The following is a 21,268-nucleotide window of genomic DNA, read 5'->3' on the forward strand; positions in this document are numbered from 1 at the left end:
GGGGTGTAAGGCAGCTGGAGCGTAACCCAGCTCTCATAAGGTGAGGGGCAGAGTACACACTGGGCAAGTGGCAGTCTGTTGCAGGGCTAACACAGAGAGAAAGACAACTTTTTACACTTACATTCACACCTACCAATTAACCTAACTCCATACATGTGTTTGGACCACGAAAGGAACCTGAATACCTGGAGAGCAGTGCAAACTCCAGGCCCTTGTTGGGCCCTGGGTGAAAGAACAGTGAATGGACGTGTAATTTGTGGTCATTTCATAACCAAATATCTGTTGAATTAAGAATTTAATCTCTGTAGACTCTTCTCTGGAAGAGTTTGGAAATACTTTGGATTCATTGCAAGTGATGTTGTGAGTGTTTTACGCACATCCATCATGCAGGTACAAAGACCTGACTGAAAGACCTTAAATTTTGCTTCTAGGAAATGTACTCTGATCAGGGACTAAACACCTTATTTAAATGAAGACCTTTTAAATAACAGATATGTATCATGATATAAAAGTGATACATCGTGTTGATTTCATTTTCCATCAAGTTATGGTAGTCCCACCAATTCTAGATTTCACTAATAATCTAGAATAGATCTAATGCCAATAAAGTAGCATATAAAATATCAGAAAACTGAGTTAACATTAACACCAAATCCCAAAGTAAATGCTTTTTCCTGTTAAAATATAAACCTTGATATTGGTTTTGTGTGTGTCAGTTTGCTAACTGATGACATAATTGGGCTCTAAAAACATTTTTTTTTTTAAAAGGCTTGAATTAAATACATTTACAGTTGATTTGTGTTTCATCCTTGCCAATTCATTATAATCAGTGAATATAGTAGGATAATGGTTGGGTTAAACTTTACTCCTCAATAAATTACTTAAATAAATAACTACAATAAAAAAATGATGACTTCAGTGAACTGCTTCATAAAATTCCAAATTGTTTCCATTGATTTCAGATGAGAGTTAATTAAAAGAGGGTATTGCCGTTTTTTTCCTCATTCCTACTCACCAAGCAGGTCAATAAAAAGTTGTGTAAAGAAGAAAATAATCCTGTATTACTAGTTAAATGGTTAATTGACATTACAACCTAACACATACTTTTCTAAAAGAGGTGAGAAGAATGACTCACCACCAGCACAACACATTAAAAAAAAAAAAAAGTGACTGGGTTTATCCAGCAAAGCTGACTGTTGCTGCTCCGTGGCTGTCTCTCACCATCTCCTTTAATTCTCTGTGCCTCTAATTAAAACACGCTGACAGCTAATACCCCACTCAACTTTACACCACATTTTCCCTTTGTATTATAGCAATAAATACAAGTGACAGAAGCTGATCAAGGTGTCATCTCTCCATTTGATTCACAAACAGAAAATAGGTTGGCCTTGGCCTCTTGCATCATTTTAGCCCCAGTGTGTCAAGCAGCTAATCATTAACCATTTAATTTGGATGCTTGTGCAAGCTGACCCATCTGAGTACTGTCATTTTCAGTCATCAGTAAGAGGTCAAGGTAAACCTTTACCCTGGGTCTATCACAATTAAATGAGATGGGAACCACAACTAAGCATCATTGACTCAACAAACTAAGCCTGAGAAATAATTCCAAACTTGCGTTTTTATGCACACAATCAAGAAAAGAGGACTTGTGATTGTTCACTGTACAACCTTTTGTAGATTAATTTGCTAAGGAGGCGAATCAAACCTGGTGAACTGTTTTACTGTGAGTAAAATGTATAAAAAGATTCTTTATGTTGCTAAAAGGTTAACCATCAACCTATTTACGTTAATATAATATGAAGCACATCTGAGTCCAATTAGGATAACTGGATTATGGGATTTCCATCACCTCTGCTTAAGTTAAGCCCCGTCCACATTTAACGTGCTTCATCATGATGATTAGTTGGTGGTTGACATTCCCGACTAGTTGAGCAGGTAACCACCTTGTCAAATTAATTAGCAGTTTTATGCATTCTCAAGGATGAGAAAAGTAATCGAGACCTTAAATGGTATTTTACCTGTTAATATAATATAATAATATTGTATATATAATAGTTAATATAACCTACTATGGTAAGAGCACTTTAGAGTTTAGTTGACGGTGACAGGTAGTTTGTAAATGAAACAAGAGGAGTAATCAAGATAGTTGAGATTACAATACTGATGAATAGTCATGTTAAACACCATATACTGATTGATTTTTTTAATGTCTTTTTTTTTTTTTAACCAATGATTCCTTCAAGTTTAAATAAAAACACAAAAATAAAAATAATTCTAAATGATAAATAAAGAGTCAGGCCCTAAATAGGGGATGTTTTTTTTTTTATGTCAAGCCTTTCTCACAAGAGAAGCCATTCATCCCTGCCGGCCTGCTTCCACTTTGGGATGTCTACGGGTGCAAGGGAGCCCCAGGCGGCAGCAAGTTTGTGTGCCTCAGGAGCCACAGGGAGAGCAACAAGCAGCCAGAGCTGACAGCCAGCTGTCGCACGCCGTGGAAAGATGAGCGGGTGAGAGAACCAGAGTCATCTGGACATAAAGGTCCTGCCTTTTTCTCCAAATTAGATTAATCTAAGGAAACCTTGTGAGTTTTACTTCCTGTAGATAGAGCTTGTTGACCGAAGGCCTACTTTTAGCCATGGGGCTTACGGGGGCAATAAAGAAAAGGAGTGCATTTCAGCTATACTATATGCTGACAGACTAAACCTCATCAATCTTCAAACTTTAATCTCAGTTTCTTGACTGCATGCCCTCTACCATTACACTGACGCAATCTAGCAACAGAAAGAGCTAAACATCTGTTAAACCACCATCTATATGGCAGCTCTTACAACAGCAGGTGTCTCCAGGACCGCAGTTCTCTGTGACAGCAAGTAACACCAATTCCAGGTACAGTGTAAATTTGCAGAGATAATCTTTTGTGTGAATCTAAAGTCCACTTCACACTCTTCAACAGACAAAAACCTATTTCCACTTCTTGTAATTTTACACGCCTCTTTCTCTTATAAAAAACACTAAAATAGGGTTGTTTATAACAGCCCTCATAACTATCATTTTAACAATTTCTTCCAAAAGCCTTTTCAGAGAAAATCATGAGAGGATTTTAGGTGTTGCTGCATGTAAGAATTTATCTGCTCTAAGACAGCGTTGATTAATAAACTGAGCATTGAGACTCTCAAAGGATATCATCATCCAATTTCTGCCCTAAAAAATAGAAATCTGTGGTACTACATGTTGATCAAAGTACCATCATCACATCACTCAGGAAATTTTGAGACTACAAATAACAAAAGGCACAGTGTCTAACTAGAAAATCAATATCTCCATAGTTTTACAGAATTGGGTTGAAATGAAACAGAACTCCTCTGCACACCTTTAGTAACTAAAGCAAACTAAAGCAAAACAGGAAAATAATTGTGCTCATGTATCAGTTTTCAAGCCAGAAATGACTACATGTGTATCAGCACACTTCCTAATTTCTCGCTGAACTGAACCAAACCAAGCCTGAGAGCTGTTATAACCACTCCCAGGCAAAACGCTTCAGCATATCACTTTGAATTTAGACATGAAGACAAGATATGCAGGCTTCCTGAATTACAAAGAGAAAGACTACAACTTAACAGTCCGAACCTTGACACTGAATAAGGGGGTTTCCTGTTCAAAATGACAGATACAAATAGGCTGTCAGATTTTATAAATTAGATCAACTGGATGCATACCCTGGGACCCAAGTATCAGACAATGTGAAAACAGCAATGAACAAGGGATAACTGTGAGGATTACTGCCAATAATACTAATTTAAAGTGGCCATGACAATTTGATGACTCTCAATCTGCAAAGAAAATAAGCTACTTGGTTTGAAGAAAAAAAAATGCTGTGGTTTTAGCAACTGTTATATACTGTGGCATGATATCACCTACACCCATTACTGCAGCTCAACACCTTCTTGCCCCAACTGTAATAACTTCCATCTCCAAGCGAAGATGACATCACTATATGTTTTTTTTAGGCTTGACTAAGTCCCCACAAATACCAAAGAGAACAATAGCACCATTTTCACAAGCTGAAGGGCTGCTGTGAGCATTTAGTATATTTGAAAGCATATACAAGACAGAGTTTCCTTTGAAATGTTATTGCTGACTTTGATATCTAATTATGCTATCGGTGTGGGGAAAAAAGAAACAGAAGCAAAAATGAAACGGGGGGGGGGAAGTAAAAAATGATGTACAAGTGAAACCAGGTCAGACAGCTACGTGTATTAGCGAGATCGCTCCCTTCAACTCTCTCAGTAAGAAAATATTTTAGCACACACACTAAAACACTTGCCATCTAAAAAGACATCAACCCTTTCTAGCTTAAATGCCTCCACCTCTTTTTTTAGTACACTACAGTATGGTGACAAATGGGTTAAGGGTTAAAATTAGTCAAAAACCATTTTTCGTGCATTGTCTGAATAAGCTTTTGGCAGTTCTCACTGTCACAATTGAGAAAGCATAATTACATCTTTTTAAACTCACAGCACTGGCATGTTAATTATCAAAATCAATCTGAATCAGTGAATTGAAATCCAACTGAATAGGGAGCTCTCTGGTGGTCTATTAAGACTTATGTACAGACATGAAAAATAGCAGTCGTACTGCCACGATAAATTACATTTAGCCTCATGCAAATGGAGCTGGCTTTAAAGTCTTAGATTATGCAAACTAGTTAAAGCAGAGCAAGACATTAGTGCACATTCCTAACAGCTACATTTACTCAAACTTCTTTGGATGAAAAGAGCTTGGGAAGTGGAGGATTAGCAGAGGATTGGCTTCAGAGGTTCAAATAATGCCCACCCAACTAATTAGAAATCCCTTTTCAATTGTCAGGATCCTGTAATCTTAAATGATGGCTCAATTTCCCAAGCCAGGGACAAATGTGCTGATTGAAACAGTGGGTGTATACCAAGTGGAATGGGGATGTAGTCAAGCTCATCAGTACAGTCTTGTTTAAAAAAAAATAAACCAAAAAAACCCTGCCACTTTAGCCCAATTTATTGAAATAAATTGGGCTAAAGTGACTGTTCCCTTTGAAACCTTCAAGTAACTTGCTTTCAGTCTCATCGTTTTGGACAAGCTGAAAATCTTAAAAGCATTTTAAAAACAAGACCGTTGATATGCTGGACACCAATGAAGGCAAAACAAAAGAAAAAAAAAGATCTGAAATGAAGGCTTAACAATGTAAACATGTCCCTAATATTCAGCTAACTTATCTTTTCATTTATTAAAATACAAATCAATACAGTAATAGGACTTCTTTGTGATTTATAAGGAAAAATGCAAAGCTAAGGGGCCTCAACTAACCACATTCTCTCTTTTTTTACAGCATACACTCAGCTGAGCAGAGGGGGAGGACAATTTACACAACAACCAATGTCACTCATGCTGAAAATATGACAGGACTCCATATTCACCAACATTACACAGCCACATGCATGTTTAGACAACTTGTGCTCCCTCAGCAGCTAAATTCCTATTCAGCAATTTTTCATTATAGTTTAGACAATGGCCCATTGCCTTTAGTAAATCTAAAGGGAGTTAGACAAACTGCACCGTGCACAAATGGCATACGCAGTATTATCCAAGAGAGAAAAAAAAAAGAAAGTTTAAGGATTAAAGTAAGTTAATGGTACTTGCTCAAATAACAGTTGCTTTGCAGTTTTGTAAACGCTTGTATTTACCATTATTTGGTTTACTGAAGCTCAGGAGACTTTTACCTTGCACCGAGTGACTGCATACAAAGGACTGTTACAGTGAATATGTGGTGCCATTTTAATCTGGGATCAAACTGAAAATCCCCACAAATAAAGAGTTCAGTCAAGGTCATACTAGTGATTAGGCAGACTGTCTATAAAGGGAAACAGACAGAAGTAGCAGGGGAAAAAAGAGAAAGAAAAGATAGGCGCCATCAAAAGCAACCTACTTTGGGTTTCACTATACCCTAAATGGAATTTTTCCCCCAATTCTTCTAATTATTAGCTTATGAATTTAATATTGAAGAAGACAGTCACAAAAGAGAAAGTCACTGCTTTACTACCAAGCCTTACAGAGTCCTGTTTTGTCCTCCACATGTGGGACATTTACCTGCCTGCAGACTGGTACTGTGCCCAAGCAAACAGCTGGTCTGTCTGAAACCTACACACATAGTCAGAGAGGTGAAAAGGGAGAAAAGGAGGGTGTGTGGGACATATCCACAGGCCTTGAAATAGAGCAGGACTGGCCCAGGTCAGAGCCAGTCTGCCTGGCCACCTGTCTGGTTTGTGAAAGCTTCCAAGGAAGTCATGTCAAGGCAATCAATAATATGGATGACACACCTCCTAAACTATGTGTGCACCACATTGTCATTCCCAAAACTAAAACTGTCATGCTGTAAATGATCCAACTCAAATCATGTTGAGTAAAAGTGTTACTATACCATCTATTGGTGACGTTTTTAACCGGTTGCAGAGTCCTTGAATATCCCCATAATATTCCGCAATTTTGGTTACTGCCTCAGCGCTCCTCAGTTCCATTAACCCACGCAGTTCTTTTAGTGTGCAGCCAAACTCTCCATCATGGTTGGCCTCCACTATGGAGTTCTTCACCCCACTGTACGAGTTGTTCGCCATCTTCTTACTGCCTCCCCAGTCTATTGCAAAGTGTTGCTGCTTTGACTTGACAGCAGGGGTTTAAAAACACCCAAAAAAAAGGGCTGTCCTGGAAATTCTTAAATCCTCAAGAGTGTGAACACAGTGACAGTTCCCATAAACAGCCAACAGGCCCTTCACAGGCAGCTGGAGTCATATGCCAGGTAAAAGGGATATTATGAAACAAGCCATTTCCCTGGGAGAGCTGAGTTCCTATTCTTTCATGGTGACTGAGGATCACCCACAGAGCCAGAGATCACCATGCATCCAGATCTGGAAGAGAAGAGCAAACACAAAAAGAAATTTATCAATATTCACACCAAAATGGGCCATTACATGAAGAGGAGGATTAAAATTCATTTACTGACATAGCGCTTATGCTAACTAATATCTGGCCAGGAAAACATTTCGTTTTCAGTATATAACCTACCAAGCTGGAGGCAGCTGAGACAAGTAGCTGCGTTATTAGCAGAACTGCCTCTAATCAATTGGCAAGAGATTCTGATTAGTTTTACTTAAGTTGCAATAAAATAATTTTGCCATCAAGATAAAACTCTTGACTAGTAATGAGCACTCTTTTTCTTGGTTAAAGCTTCTTGAGCATTATGTACTGGTTATCTACTGTTAACAGAGCTTCAACAACACTTTTACACATTTTTCTTGCCTCTTGCATGAGTTGGACTTGAATGAAGCATAAAGTGATTAAAAACAGAACATATTCAAACAATAACAAAATAATAACCATGTTAGACAATGTTAAAGCCAAAGCATGACAGTTCAACCAACTAACAGACCTCATGGACAAGCACAATAAACCACAAGACCATTTTCTACCTGCTTTTTAGTTACAATTCAAATTCATGTTTCTGTTTTTCCTATTAATATAAACTGTTCCTCATCTGATAAATAAGGATGTTGCCTGCTGTACAGATTGTGAAAGGCAATTTTTTGAATTATGATAAATAATAGGCTTTGTTGTTGGTCTTCTACCTTATCTGTATTAATAAATAAACAAACAGCAGACCCTGATACAACATAAAGTCACTGTGTCAAATACAAATGTTGTTGAAAAGACACTACAAAGTGCATATCAAATCTTGAAGCCAGCACGGCAGAAGATCTCTCTATAATGACCATAGCTACAAGGTGGAGCAAAAAAAGATTAGTGCAATTAAACCAGGTGTTTACCTTAAGTTTATTGCTTTGCACTTGAAGGTATGCTCTGCGTAGTCAGCCCATTCTCCCCTGTCATTTTATACAGAAACGCTTGTTGGCAAGCTTTTACTGCACTTACAGTAAATTATTGGGTTACGTTTGACTTCAGTAATGTTATCTTAACTTCTTTACAGAGAGCAGAGGACACAGTGAACACATACACACATACTCTAAAACCAGGGACAGATGAGAGAAAATAAGCTGACCATAAAGGATAGAAAAACAGTACAAACTCTTACACCCTGCTGTAATAAATAAGTGCACAAAAATCAGGTAACACTTTTCACTTCTTGGGATAGGAGCATAAAGCCCCTTGTCTTTAAAGTCATTCCAGCCAAATTTGTAAAATTAAGATTTCACAGAGACCTGTTGTAAACAAAATGGGATTACTTCAATATTTTATCAAAATCAACAGAACCTTTGATCATCACATTCTAATCAGTCTATACTTGAGTCCAAGTGAACATTTAAGGAAGAATTCCTGGGCTCATAGAATCATACATGAGGACAAAGTGAATACATAATAACATCTTGCTTGCAATACCAGAAATCCTGCTACTGTGTTGTAAGCCTGAACATAAACACCACTTTAACATGATGCGAGGGATGTGAAACAGGCCTTCTGATCCATATGAGTAAGAAGTCTCATGGACCTGATAAATCTTTTTTTAAAAATAGGTTTTTACAGGCACAGCATGGACCTAATGTATGATGATGTTTTAGTCTCCGTTTTCTAAATCTACTTTTCCCAATTAATGATGAAAATCTTAAAACAAACAAACCCACATGAAAATCGATATTTTAAGGTAAACTGGGCATGTCCTTGACCCTATGCAGTTTGCTTACAGGCCACAGATAGGAGCAGTATATGTCACAATAACCTTGTTCAACCTGCATGTTAAACACTTCCTTGTGCTAGTTTTCAGCTTTCAGCCCAATCCTCATGTTTTAATCAGAAGAGAACAATTTGACCTGAATAAAAAGTCTTCTGGGCTGGATTCTTGACTTTTTAACTAACACGATTCAAAAAGTCTGGAGAAATGGGATCAAATCCAATCAAGTCTGCTCCTCAACTGGCTACCCACAGGGATGCACACTCTTGCGCTCATTATTTATCCTGCACACAAATATGTGTTAGAGCAGGTATGAAAACAGGACCATTTTAAAGTATGTGAATAACTCTGTTATTGTTAGTCAGCTCCAGGATAATTGGATCAGCTACGGCCCAGTACTTGATGATTTTGTTAAAAAGGTATAATGAGTCTTCAATTAAATGTAACTAAGACAAAATATATGATCACCGATTTTAGAAAGTGCACTCATACACAAGAGATCACGTCCATTATGAGTGAGGGAATGTGCTTAATCATAGAAATATCTCAGAACAATTATTGATTCAAAGCGAAACTTTGAAGCAAACTGTGAAGCTGTGTGCAAAAAACTAAACTCCACAATGATACAACCATGATGATTTCATTTAATCCTATTCTCACTGAATCCATTTTCTCCTTGTCCTTGGTGTCAGGTCTAATACATTTATCTGTAAAGAACAGAAACTCATTCAAACAAATTGCCAGACCACCTGACAAACTAACTTATGAGCCACTGTTTGAGAGAAAGATTTCTAGCCCCAAACTGTTGAACAACACAGTTTAAAAACTGCTTCACTGCAGCAGCTTTCACTTAGATGAACAAATCCATAGCTTTACAATCCTATGCCAGGTGAATTCATTATTATGTTTTTATTAATTTCTTTAGTGTTTTGTATTACGCTTATCTGTTGTCTCTGTTTGTATTGAATATGTGCGTGCAAGGATGGATGACTCACTACTGGAGACCAAATCAACCTACGGGTATAAATAAAGTAACTTGAACCTGAACCTGCTACCCTTGAATATGACTACTACACTAAAATAAGTATAATTTAAATAACTTCAAGTTTAGTCTGCCTGATGAAGAGCTTCTAATACAACATTACAGTCAAATCTTTTCGACTAAACACCCCTATTTATTCTAGACTACATCAGTCCCTTTGCCATTTCAACAGAAAGTCTCTCACAATTAAATTAAAAAACAAATCACAGTCATAAAGCCCCTGGCTTCCCTGCTGTGTGACTCCTGGGGTGCCGTAGTGAACAAGGGCCAACTGACTGATTACCCTAGGAAAAGCCTTTTGTTTAATCTAATTAAGACTATCTGTCGCATGAGGGACCTCCATGGTGCTCTACATGGGAGAGTCCATTCCAATGAGAGGCTGCTGTCCATTCAGTGTTAATCAGACTAACACAATGTGGCTCATTCACGTCAACCAGGTTGATACAAATATGTCTTGGAGAAGCTCGGATGAGAAAGCAACCTCCTAATAAAACTACAGAGGCTGAAGCATAGCAAGTGTACATCCGTTTTAGGAAAGGTTTGATTTTATTGATTTCTTCATTTCAGAAGGAACAAAACTGGATTTATGGCTGAGATCTAACAAGATGGGCCCAGTTTCTATATGAAATCACTACTATACTAAAAGCCATGTCAAACTAATCTTGCATTGCACAAGGAATCTGGACCCAGCCATCTGATCCATTAGGAAAGGCACCAGTGGGGGTACACGGGAACATTAAGCCATGTCTGGAAATAACACTGGGGATACTTTACTTGCTTTTTCTCACTTTCTACATTTCAAACAGTAACACAAATCACATTTGAAAGGAAACTTTTCATTTGTCTTTACAGCAAACAGGAACTCCAAATGAATGTCAAACTCAAGAAAGTGTTTGAACTCTAAACTGGGTAAATGTAGCCTTTATTATTGCTTAGTGCACAAATGGATACTTGAAGCTTATTCCATTGAGATTCTTGGAAACTATTCTGTCACATGTCGACTCTATTTGAAGCCATCTGCCATGGAAAACCGGACAGAATTTATTATTTATTACACGGTATAATTGCCAGGCCGGGTATGCTGCCGAGGTGGGAGACATTGTGGAAATCCCTATTGTGAGAAGGAAATGCACCTTTGCATGATTTGTGCTGCCCAGAGATTTAGGCTCTTCATTCCTGATGTGGCATTTTCATTTTTATTCTTGAGTATAATCACAATGTACTCTGGCAAAATACACAGACATGAATACACACCCCAAACTCAAAGCGCAAGACTTTATAGTGTTGTCAAACAATATATAAATTTATATATTAAAAAAGGTGACATTGTATTTCAGCAACAGCCATTCCAAGCAAATGACACATATTTTAATCCCAGGAATTTCTGTCAAGAAACTGGGTTCCTTATGGCTGCTGGCTGTCTGTGTTTCCACTGTCGTCTAAACACTGATGGCTCTTTTTACAGGCCATTAATAAAATAAAACTTCACAACAAACTGATTCACTCCCTTCCTGTATGTGGTACTAATTAGGGGTGGGGGGAAAAAAATCGATACTGTGTAGTATCGTGATATTTTGTTTGCTAATAATGTATCGATACAGGGACAGCAGAAATCGATATTTTGTTACAAAAAACGTTTTTGTGGACTGGAACATGCTGATCAACATGCTCTGACTTCAGAGCATGTTGATCAGCTCCTTTTTCTGAGCAAGAACCCTGACATTCCTTCACTGTCCAAATGTGTTTAACTTTTTTTTGGCAGCAATAAACATGACAGTTTACTTATTTTAATTTAAGACATGTTTTATTTTAATTAAGTTTAAAACTTTATTTAATGTAAAATTATATTTTGTTTTAATTTACTTTCAAATTCTTCAGTTGCTGAATGGGCTGCATAGTTTTCATAAATTGCATAGTTCAGAATAGCTATAATTGTACCAGATGGTTGCATTCAGTTAAGTTGGACTAGACTGTAATACAAACCGTTCAGTTTGTCAACAATATAACTGACTGAAATGAGAGAAAGACTGAGTGCGAAACTTTGATATTAGATAAAATGAATATTGATAAAGTTTACTTTTATGTACAGAATCTGAATATCGCAAAATGTTTTTAAAAATTGCAATAATATCGTATCGTGCGTTAAGTATTGTGATAATATCGTATCGTGGGATGTATGGTGATTCCCACCTCTAGTACTAATTGAGATCAGTAGAAATGTTAGAAAAGCAGCATTCCCACCCGTTAGTTTCCTTCACCTCTGAAAAATACTAGCCAAGAGCAAGAAGCAAGTCATTTGTTGTTGTTTTATTGCAGGGATGAAATTATTACCTATGTAGTAAATGCAGCTGTAGTCAGGATAGTTTTGGAATTCTTTGTACCAGATCAAGTCCACAAATCCCACCAACCTGACACAGGTGAATTTCAGGGTAGACCATCTTGTACCCTAAAGAAAGCATGTGACTTTCTAAATTTGTTAATGGCCTCAAAAGTACTTGCATCAAGTGGCAGGACTTTAACTTTCTTCGAGCACCATATGGACTATTCAAGACAAGCCTATAATTTTCAGTGTAATTCACTGCACCTCCCACCCCATGTCTTACTATAACATTCACACCCCCTAACCCAACATGCAGCAACAATGCCAAGATGAAAGAAGTGCCAACATTTGCTGCCCTGGGTCAGTTTCGGGTTGCAGTGCAGCTCAAATGTTACAACAGTGGAAAATGATTGTGATTGGATCTCCAAGCCAACAGCTGGCATGGTATGGCTGAATGACAGAGGCCAGAGTTAACCCTTTCCAAGCCTCAGTAGCAGACCGATAACTCAGGGTGGATGTGTGCTGGTTTAACCCAAGAATTACAGACATGCACATCACAAGGCTATTCAAAACTACAGTCACAATGAATCCCCTACAAAGAAGATTGCAGCAATTGGGAACAAGTAGACAGGACAATAGTGATGGATGTGTCATAAATATACTTATGTCTTTGTTTCCATGTTAAGGAAACCCTCTGGCAATTTGAATACCTTTATGTGCCAACAACTTGATGCAAGTCAAGGATAGCAATTCTAGGGATCCCTCTGCAATGGAGCTGCCTAATGCGAGAGGTGATATTTTTAGCTTCCCCTAGACTGTCCCCTCCCCCCACTGCTAGCCATTGCCGAACTGGGTCAGGCCATGTAAATGTGGAGGGTACAAAGCAGAGACACCCAGCCATCCTTGTGCTGTGTGGCTTGCAGCTGAGAGTGCTACTTCATCCCACCGACTGGAACCTCTACGTAGCTCTCAAACGCTGTCAGGCTGCCAGTTCATGAGAACGCACAGTCAGTGGTGTCACCGTCAACACGCTTTTCCTCTCCAGCTCCTTTTACTGCATGTATGGAAGGACACGTAACAGCATTTGAAATGAAAGTAAACAATCATCTTTTCCTCCAAAAACTAAGGCTGCTGGATAAATAGAAATAACATTTTATATATGCATTTCACTGTCTATCATATTATATTTATAGATCAATTTATGGACACTTTAAGACTACCGTGTTATTTTAAAAACATTTATTTGTGCTCTAATATTATTAAATATAGTCTTCGTACATTTTTTTTTTCTTTGTGTGTTCTGTCTTGTAGGTAAGCAGATGTAAATTGTTTTTTGGAACAACATGATTTCCAAAAAAATAATAATAATAATTCTGGTGCAGTATGTAAAACTTTGTACTGATAACAAGCCAGCTATACACATTTTTTTTTAACCCCCACCTGGTAGAGTTTCAATAAACATTTGTGGATTCATTCCTAGTTGTGAATTTCCCTGACCCATTTACAATTATAAGGCACTACTGCCCGAGGGCACAAATTTGACCACCATTCAGTGCTTTATAGTATTATGCTTCATAAATGATGAAATTCTTTTTTGCAAGTGAATGTTGAAAAATATTAATTTTAAATTAATTAATTAAATTTAAGTTATCATTATAACTATTTGCCAATGCAATTTTACAAGGATGTTAATGCCTGTCTGTGTTACTTCTAAAAGCCTCTCTCTGTTTTTATACCCAATCATTTTACCAACCTGTTTGCAACAGATCTGATTAGTGTTGAGACTTTCGACCACTTTAAGCAATTAAAAATTTAGCATTTACTTTTCAAACCTTTTAAGGAACAGGTTGTACTTTTCTTTTTGAACCTTTGTGCCAACAAAAAGAATTTGCTATACAACAAGCAGTATGAATTTGAAAAGCATAAGCAGTAATATCTTAAATTTACCAACAAATAGTTTGACGCTGTCTTACAAAAGCAATGCAGGTGAAACACATTCTTATAGACCGGTTTTTAACCTCTTACATAACAACAGAACAGACAAGTTATAAAATTTAGTACATAGTGGCCATCTAGGCACATGAAGACTGACCGGTTTCTCAAAACTGTTTATATTAACATTTATAGAGCATGTCAAAAATAATTGTTGCTACATACATAAATGAGGAGAAAGCTGGGCATTTAAATAAGTAAAACTGAGAAACTGACCACATGAGTATTTTTGAGTGCTGGAAGACTGTCCTGTTGTTAAAGTTGTATTCTTACCCTCCACCCCCCACTGTTAAAAATAAATAAATAAATAATTTTTTGGACAAATTCAGAATTAAAATTTCAACATTTACCTACAGAATTTGTTATCATCAAATCAAACATGCCCCTTTTCTTTCATAGTACTGGCCACAGAAATACTATACATGAATATAAAAATTTTACTGCTTTCTACTAATTTCCTCCTGTCAAAGATGTAAATGCACAGCAAGAGGTATGGTTTTATTGAGCTTTTGCATAGCATTTCATGTGCATAGGATTGAAAATGTTGCAAAATGAGGCATCTTTCATTGAGGCACTTTGAAGATCAGAGGCTTTCTGTGTTCTTGCTTATGTGCGATACCACAGACCAGATCGGTGGCCTGGGGTCCTGCTGCCCCATCATTATCTGCTGCAGTCTGAAATTGCTGTTGCCATCATTTCAGTTTTAGGATGCACAATTGTTGACTTGTGCATTATATATTTCACAAAAAAACTGTGGTACAGAATGCATTGCTATGGTTTAACACATGTCATGCATGTGTTCTGCATTCATTGTGACGAAACCACTTGCTGTAACTGTTAATAAATAGCCTAAGTTAAAATGTATACTAGAAAGAAAGTTTTGAAGCTTTAAGGAACAGACAAATGATTTCATGATCCACATGATTGCATTTGATTCAAATAAAAATTCAAGTGGTATTTCAGGGAGTGATTGTTTCCCACAAATACACTGCTCTGACTTGATTAGGCAGGAATTGCTCTCTCATTGGCTCCACCGTATGATATTACTTGCCCAAGATTTTCAGAGCATGCTACAATGGCAGTTTAAATGTGTAGAGAAGATTACACCAGAGCAGGACTGTATACTGTATGCCACAAGTGATAACATCCAAGACAACCAGCAATGCTTTATGATGAGAGAAGTTGAGGTCTGGAAGTATGCTTCTATTATATAAGCTCAATGACGCTGAAGTTCAAATGAACAAATAATAATACAGTTAAATCATCTAGCCCACTTTAAAAATGTCCCTTTAATCATTCAAATGAGTCAAATCAGTCAAACCATGGAGCCCACCATGTTGCAGAGATGCCAAAACTAACATAAATGTCCGTCAGACTGACTGGTAGCATATTTAGACCTTCTGACAGTCTTCAGGGCTATTTTACAGCACGTGCTTTGCAATTATTTTAATTAGGCACAATCCCAGTATATAATAACTTTTGCCAATCTTCAATTATAGTACATTTGATCTCCTGAAATTAAAAACTGAAACATATAACTGGTAGTCACACCTGTGTAATTTGTTTCTCGTGCCAAGTTAAACAAGATTTAAATGAACAAGTAGTAATGAATGACTAAAAGACCCTGTAACCTAAAACCCCTGCTTGAAATAATCTTGACCTTACAATCCACACACAGTAAGAAAGATAAGTAAAATGCCATCATTGGTAAATGTTACCATGAATACATGACACTGGTTCAAAACCACACTATATTTAGCTTTCCATGCTGGTTTACATGAGGCTTAACGCCACCTTAGATTAATGACCTGCAGTGGTCACCTCAGTGAAATAATGCTTTAAACTAGCAATTATAAACATTAAACTTGAAGAATTACAGAGTACACTAAGGACAAATGTTAGTAATTTGTCTTAATGTTGGGCTTATAGTTGTCTGCAGTGCAGAGCATGACAATGAAATAAGTGAACATGTGAACCAGCAGCTGTAAGAGGAACTCATCCATGATGAGTTAGGAACAGATTTGGCAGGCGACAACTGCCTGGAAGAAAGTATACCAGATATGCGGCATTACTTCACAGTGGCTATAGCAGTTATCTCAGCAGCAAGGAGCATGTAAGATTGGTGAGAACAACATTCTTCAGCACAGAAAGAAAGAAAGAACATGCACCGCTGAAAAGGACATAGAGGTGTGGTCTTGAAAGGTTGCTTTTCTACAAACGAACTAATGAGCCACAAAGGTCAGGTGATCTTCCCTCTGAAATATAACAATTTTTTGAAAGAATTTAAAAAAAGTATTCAAATAACTACTGACTCATATTAGTCACTCAAGGAGAGGGGTAATGTCTATAATCAGCCATTAGGGGGGAAAAAAAGGTGGCACACCAAAGAATAAGAAAATATATTTTTTGTCATTCTTGAGTGACAGCAACAGTCTGAGTTCAAAGGGCTCAGACAAGGCAACAGATTGTGTTACTGATGATCTAAGTGAATCATTAAACAAACTCAATTTCTATATGCTGCGCTAGACAGCTACAATGAAGCATTACTCACAGGTAAACCTGAAAAAAAAATAGACTTCTAACGCAGTATTAGCTAGAAAATTCAAACATATCTCCAAACTGAATCACAGCAACTGTCATTGCAGCTAATACAATATTGTGCAGCAAGATATTGTGATTATATTATTTAACAAGACCAGAGTACAGATGACTACTACAGGTGACTAGCACGCTCTGTGTCACCGAGTTTTATGTTCAGCGTCTTTTCATACAACTACAATAATAGAATGTAGAATCACAAGTCATTATACAAACACTGAAAGACATTGCTGGCGCTGCAGCAAGCTGGGTGCTATTTAATTGGATAAGGAGTGATCCCTTCAACTAGACACCAAAAGGTGCTCTGTGGCTGCACTCCACATCGACCTGGATACTGCAGGTAATGTCTGAGTGCACCAATCTATATTACGTCGTCAATCAAGATTAAGAGTGTAACGTTAACGTACGTAATCATCTTGCAGTACCTGGAAGCCCTAAGAAATACGAGATACATTACGGGCAAGTGGAAGGTAATTTAAAGAGACGAGCTGCAGTCAGTGTGTGAGTTTCTATTGCCGTGTAAGTATGAAATAAGCGTTGTTCTTTCAGTAGCGTTACGGACGACAAGTGGCAGTTTTTTTCCCCTTAGTTCGGAAATAACATGACAGTTTTGCCATACCAGGACATTTAAGAGTGGTAAACAGCCATACTTGCTCAAATGGGTTTCTCGTAATTGTTTCGAGGAGGTTAAGAGATTGGGACTTGAGATTAAAACCTACTAGTTGCGGTCAAATTATTGTCTTCAGATACAGTACAAATTAAAGTGTTGGACAACAGAATGCGACACCAGCAAATGACAACCCCAGAAAATGATGTTAGTCAATAAACGAAGGTTCAAAACACGCTTACTGTGGTGACAGAGAGCAGAAATGACTAACGCGGTTTTATGGGTTCCCCGAGTTGCCCGTATTGAGTGTGTTGAGCAACCGCAGCGCGTGGACTCCCAGCGCTCGCGGAATATAGTTCCAGGCCGTTTAGCAGTATTACTCCACTAACGTTAGGTATCTGCATATAAAACGGGAACTGCGAGGCGTTAGACAAGCTGAATGACATATCACCATGTAACATGCAATGCAGGCAACTTTCTATTAAAGATATTAAGGTCCATAGTTGAAGTGTTATTTAACAGCGGGACCCCGCGAGGAGCAACCAAGTCGAAACGTTAATGTGCAGCCCAACAGATATGTTATTAAAAAAATAACAGCGGTCCTGACTAGCGTACACGGTTAGCAAACTAGCACTAATGCGTTAGCTTATGATGACTGCAAAGAGGGGAAATTCACAAAAGATACTTCCAACAGACTGACAAGTCTAAAAACTTAGCCATGAGCCATGCAGAAGTCCCAAGCAAACTATGCACAAGCGAATGAAATCTGGCAGCATCCCGGGCTGATTAGCTACCTGTGTTGGAAAACGAACCGCCCCATGTCAGTATCCCTCCAAGATAGCTAACATTAGCTTGGTATACCGCTAACTACCCAAGGCAAGCTACCCACAGTGGTTGGCCCTCGTTGATCAGTGCACACACAAAAAAGAAGACCTTAACCGGTTATGGGGTTACATGCAACATCCAAAATCACTTGGAAAGATCAATTATTGTGTGGCATTTTGCCGCGCTAATAGAGAAAAATATAAGTAAAATAATACTTACTCCGTCCTCTGAAGAGCACCCCAGCTCCCTTTCTCTCTTTAACTCCCCCTCAGTCTCACCAAAGACTAGACTCTCTCCCCTGATCTGAGGTATAATCCCGCCCACTGCGCTGTCACAACCACGACCAAAGCCTGCAAACCTCACACTGCCAAGATAGTTCCTATCTCCCTCGAGCTCATGAAAACCCATGTCACTTTGACCGGAAATCATATGAGACATGCGTGCGGTGGAAAAGCGGGATGATGTTGCCGCAACTCACGTGGCTGACTGCTGAGATAATAATCTCTTTATGTTTAATTACAGAACAGATGCAGACCAAGACCACCTATTTGTTTTTTAATGCAACACGATGAAGGGTGCGTGTCTCACAGCGGTATTGTTGCATCTCTATGATTTAAAAATGCTAAAATCAAGCTGAAGCGATATCGGGGATATCGTGAGAGACAACCGACCAAAAAATAACGTTGTAAAAGTGGAACTCGACGATGGCGGAAGTACACCAAGGTGAACCATTTCGCCTCGCCTTTTTCATTTCTGTCACAACACCGCCAGGGACATGTGATGCACGTCAAAAGGAGGATGGGTATGGACCGCTGGTGTGGATTCCCATTGGCTTAGCCAGCATATCAGTCGCCTATGGAAACGGTTACGTCATGATCCCCTAGTACTCCTTCTTTGCTCCCGTGTAGCTTTATAATAACAGGATTATTCAACAGTCCCCCCCAATCATATGATGCAGCCTGCAGACAGTAGGTAACGAAAACGCATCGGTTTTGCTGTCCGGGCGACTCAACCCCACCTAGGCTGCACGAGGCTCTTCCCCTCGACGCCTAATCAAACCTGACGTTATTCTTTCCATGACGTAGTGCGTTTTTTCTCTCTTCACCAGATTCAATGCGTGTATTCTTTGCGATTCCTTCAGTCCTCTCGGGGAGTCACACATTCTGCACAATCAGCCTCCTTATTACTTGGGGCAGCTGTCAATGAAATGCAAACAGCAATGTGAGCCATTAAACCGATGTGACAGAAATTTAACAGCGTTTTGGTACTGCAATATATTGCAGCACAAGTCCCCTGTAATTGCCTAATATGTTTTTTTTTTTATGTAACAGAGAGTGCAAGGTGTTAATAGGAATTAGAAAGTCTGTGATCCAGAATTCAGACAAGGTGGTTATTGCAAAACCCATCTGAACTTTGCACAAACCAAGTCAGGTATAGAAACTGCTATTTGACAAGCATACAATACTTTAAAAAATAAAAAAAAGAAAGATTAGTTGTGGTAGATCATAAACAGAAAATAACCATGGCCAGGGTCAAAACTCAGTGTAATACACTTGCTGTCTGGACATAATGGGATTTATCATTAACATGAGTGCCTTGAGTGCACGGCAGCAGCTGCCTCTTCAGAAAGGTCCAACGTGTTTAGGCTTGTGTGCAAATTAAAAGTTGGAAAATATCATTTCAGAATTTCCGAGTCAGACAGACGTCAAGCGGAGAAAAGAGATTTGGAAAGAAAGAGGAAGAGAAGAAGCCGGGGGGAAAAAAAACCCCAACTTGATTTATGTAAGATGACTTGTGCAATCATTTGGCCTTATGTCTTTGTGATTTGACTTTAATGGCTCAGTCTAAAGCAGAATGAGGAACAATCAGTCAAAATGCATAGATAGGCAAAAAAAAAAACAAACAAAAAATGTTGTTCGCAGAAGCTGTTAAATGATGGCTGTGCCTCACATGTGCTCCCACACTCCCTTCGCACATTGTGAGCTGTCAGTTTTCTGCTCTAAAACTTTAGAGCTGTAGCTGCAGCTGCAGCAGTGCTTAGATGCTGATGTTTTTTCCCCTGTACGCCCAGCAGTAACACGGGCCTCATGTGAACAAGCTTTGGCACACAGACTTTGCTCCACAGGCCTTTAAACCCTATAGTGCCAAAGAAGCGACAAGATCTATTTTTACGTCTGCCATTTTTGCAGTTCACTGTAAGTGGTTTTGGTGGCTTCCTAAGTTGCAGCCTGCAGTGCTTTGTGTTGGCCAACCCAGAGCAAATGTTAGGTCATTCACTGACCCCCGAGGGCATCTCTTTCTCTCTTCTTCAGTCCATCAGTCTGTGCATCAGCCCTTCTTCTTTATCTGAACCAGAGGACACACTTTAGGTAATGGTAGGAATGCAAATATAGATTCATAATGGATCTTTACAATCTATATCAAACATATATGAGGACTGTAGATCAGCTGGCCTGCTCTGGAGGAAAGTTGAAGATTTTCGGGGATATCTTTATTCATGTTGTTCAGTCTGGCTCATTTCAGGGGTAGCAAATGAATCTGAAAGATCATAAATTAAGATATTGTTCAGTTTGTACAAAAATGCATGAAAGAATCTTTAGAGGGGACAGCTCTTTACTTCCTGCTTCCTGTTTTTGTGCTAATCAACTGTGAACCTTTCATTTAACTGTTAACCTTAATGTGTATAAGCAGAGCACATAGAGTGTAGTGGTTTACATATTCACTTCACAAGAAAGATCTCAGGTTTGATCCTGGGAGGAAACACAAATCCTTTTGGAAGGGCACCCGGCATTAAAAAAGCCAAATAAAACACACAGAGCTTACATGCTGCGGCAACCCTTTGTGGATAATGGAAAATAAAGCATGCATATGCTTATTTTAACTGTAAACCATTAGAATTCAATACAAAACGTCAGCAAAAAACAAAGCTTTTCCATGATAACGTTTTCTTTCTAGGCTGTGAATGATGTTTGCAATGTCTTTTCTAAAACTGACAGAAAATAAATTGGAATTCTGCCTCGTACCATCACTCCGTGCTTGTTCACTTGAAACCACTTAATCTTTCAATCCATTTAAACACTTATGGACCACAGAAGTGAGCAATATGATGAAGACTCGCACCAAGGGCCTTTTAGTTGTATGGGAAACAATCTAGATGCAGGTTGTTAATGGCAA

General features: G+C 38.4%; 1 protein-coding gene across 1 annotated transcript in view; it reads right to left on the minus strand.

The window, feature by feature from the left end:
- Positions 1 to 18,423, minus strand: part of atp2b1a (ATPase plasma membrane Ca2+ transporting 1a) — a 41,824-nt gene extending 23,401 nt beyond the window's left edge. The window contains exons 1-2 of the mRNA XM_013910930.1: positions 18,314 to 18,423; positions 6,452 to 6,935 (exon numbers count right to left, since the gene is read on the minus strand). Of these exons, the coding sequence (XP_013766384.1) occupies positions 6,452 to 6,644 (193 nt within the window). The 5' untranslated portion in view covers positions 6,645 to 6,935; positions 18,314 to 18,423. The remainder of the gene's footprint in view (positions 1 to 6,451; positions 6,936 to 18,313) is intronic.
- Positions 18,424 to 21,268: the final 2,845 nt, after the last annotated feature.

Source organism: Pundamilia nyererei, unplaced genomic scaffold (genome assembly GCF_000239375.1).
Source record: "Pundamilia nyererei isolate P.nyererei 1_Seehausen unplaced genomic scaffold, PunNye1.0 scaffold00052, whole genome shotgun sequence".
In the NCBI taxonomy this organism is placed as follows: domain Eukaryota; kingdom Metazoa; phylum Chordata; class Actinopteri; order Cichliformes; family Cichlidae; genus Pundamilia; species Pundamilia nyererei.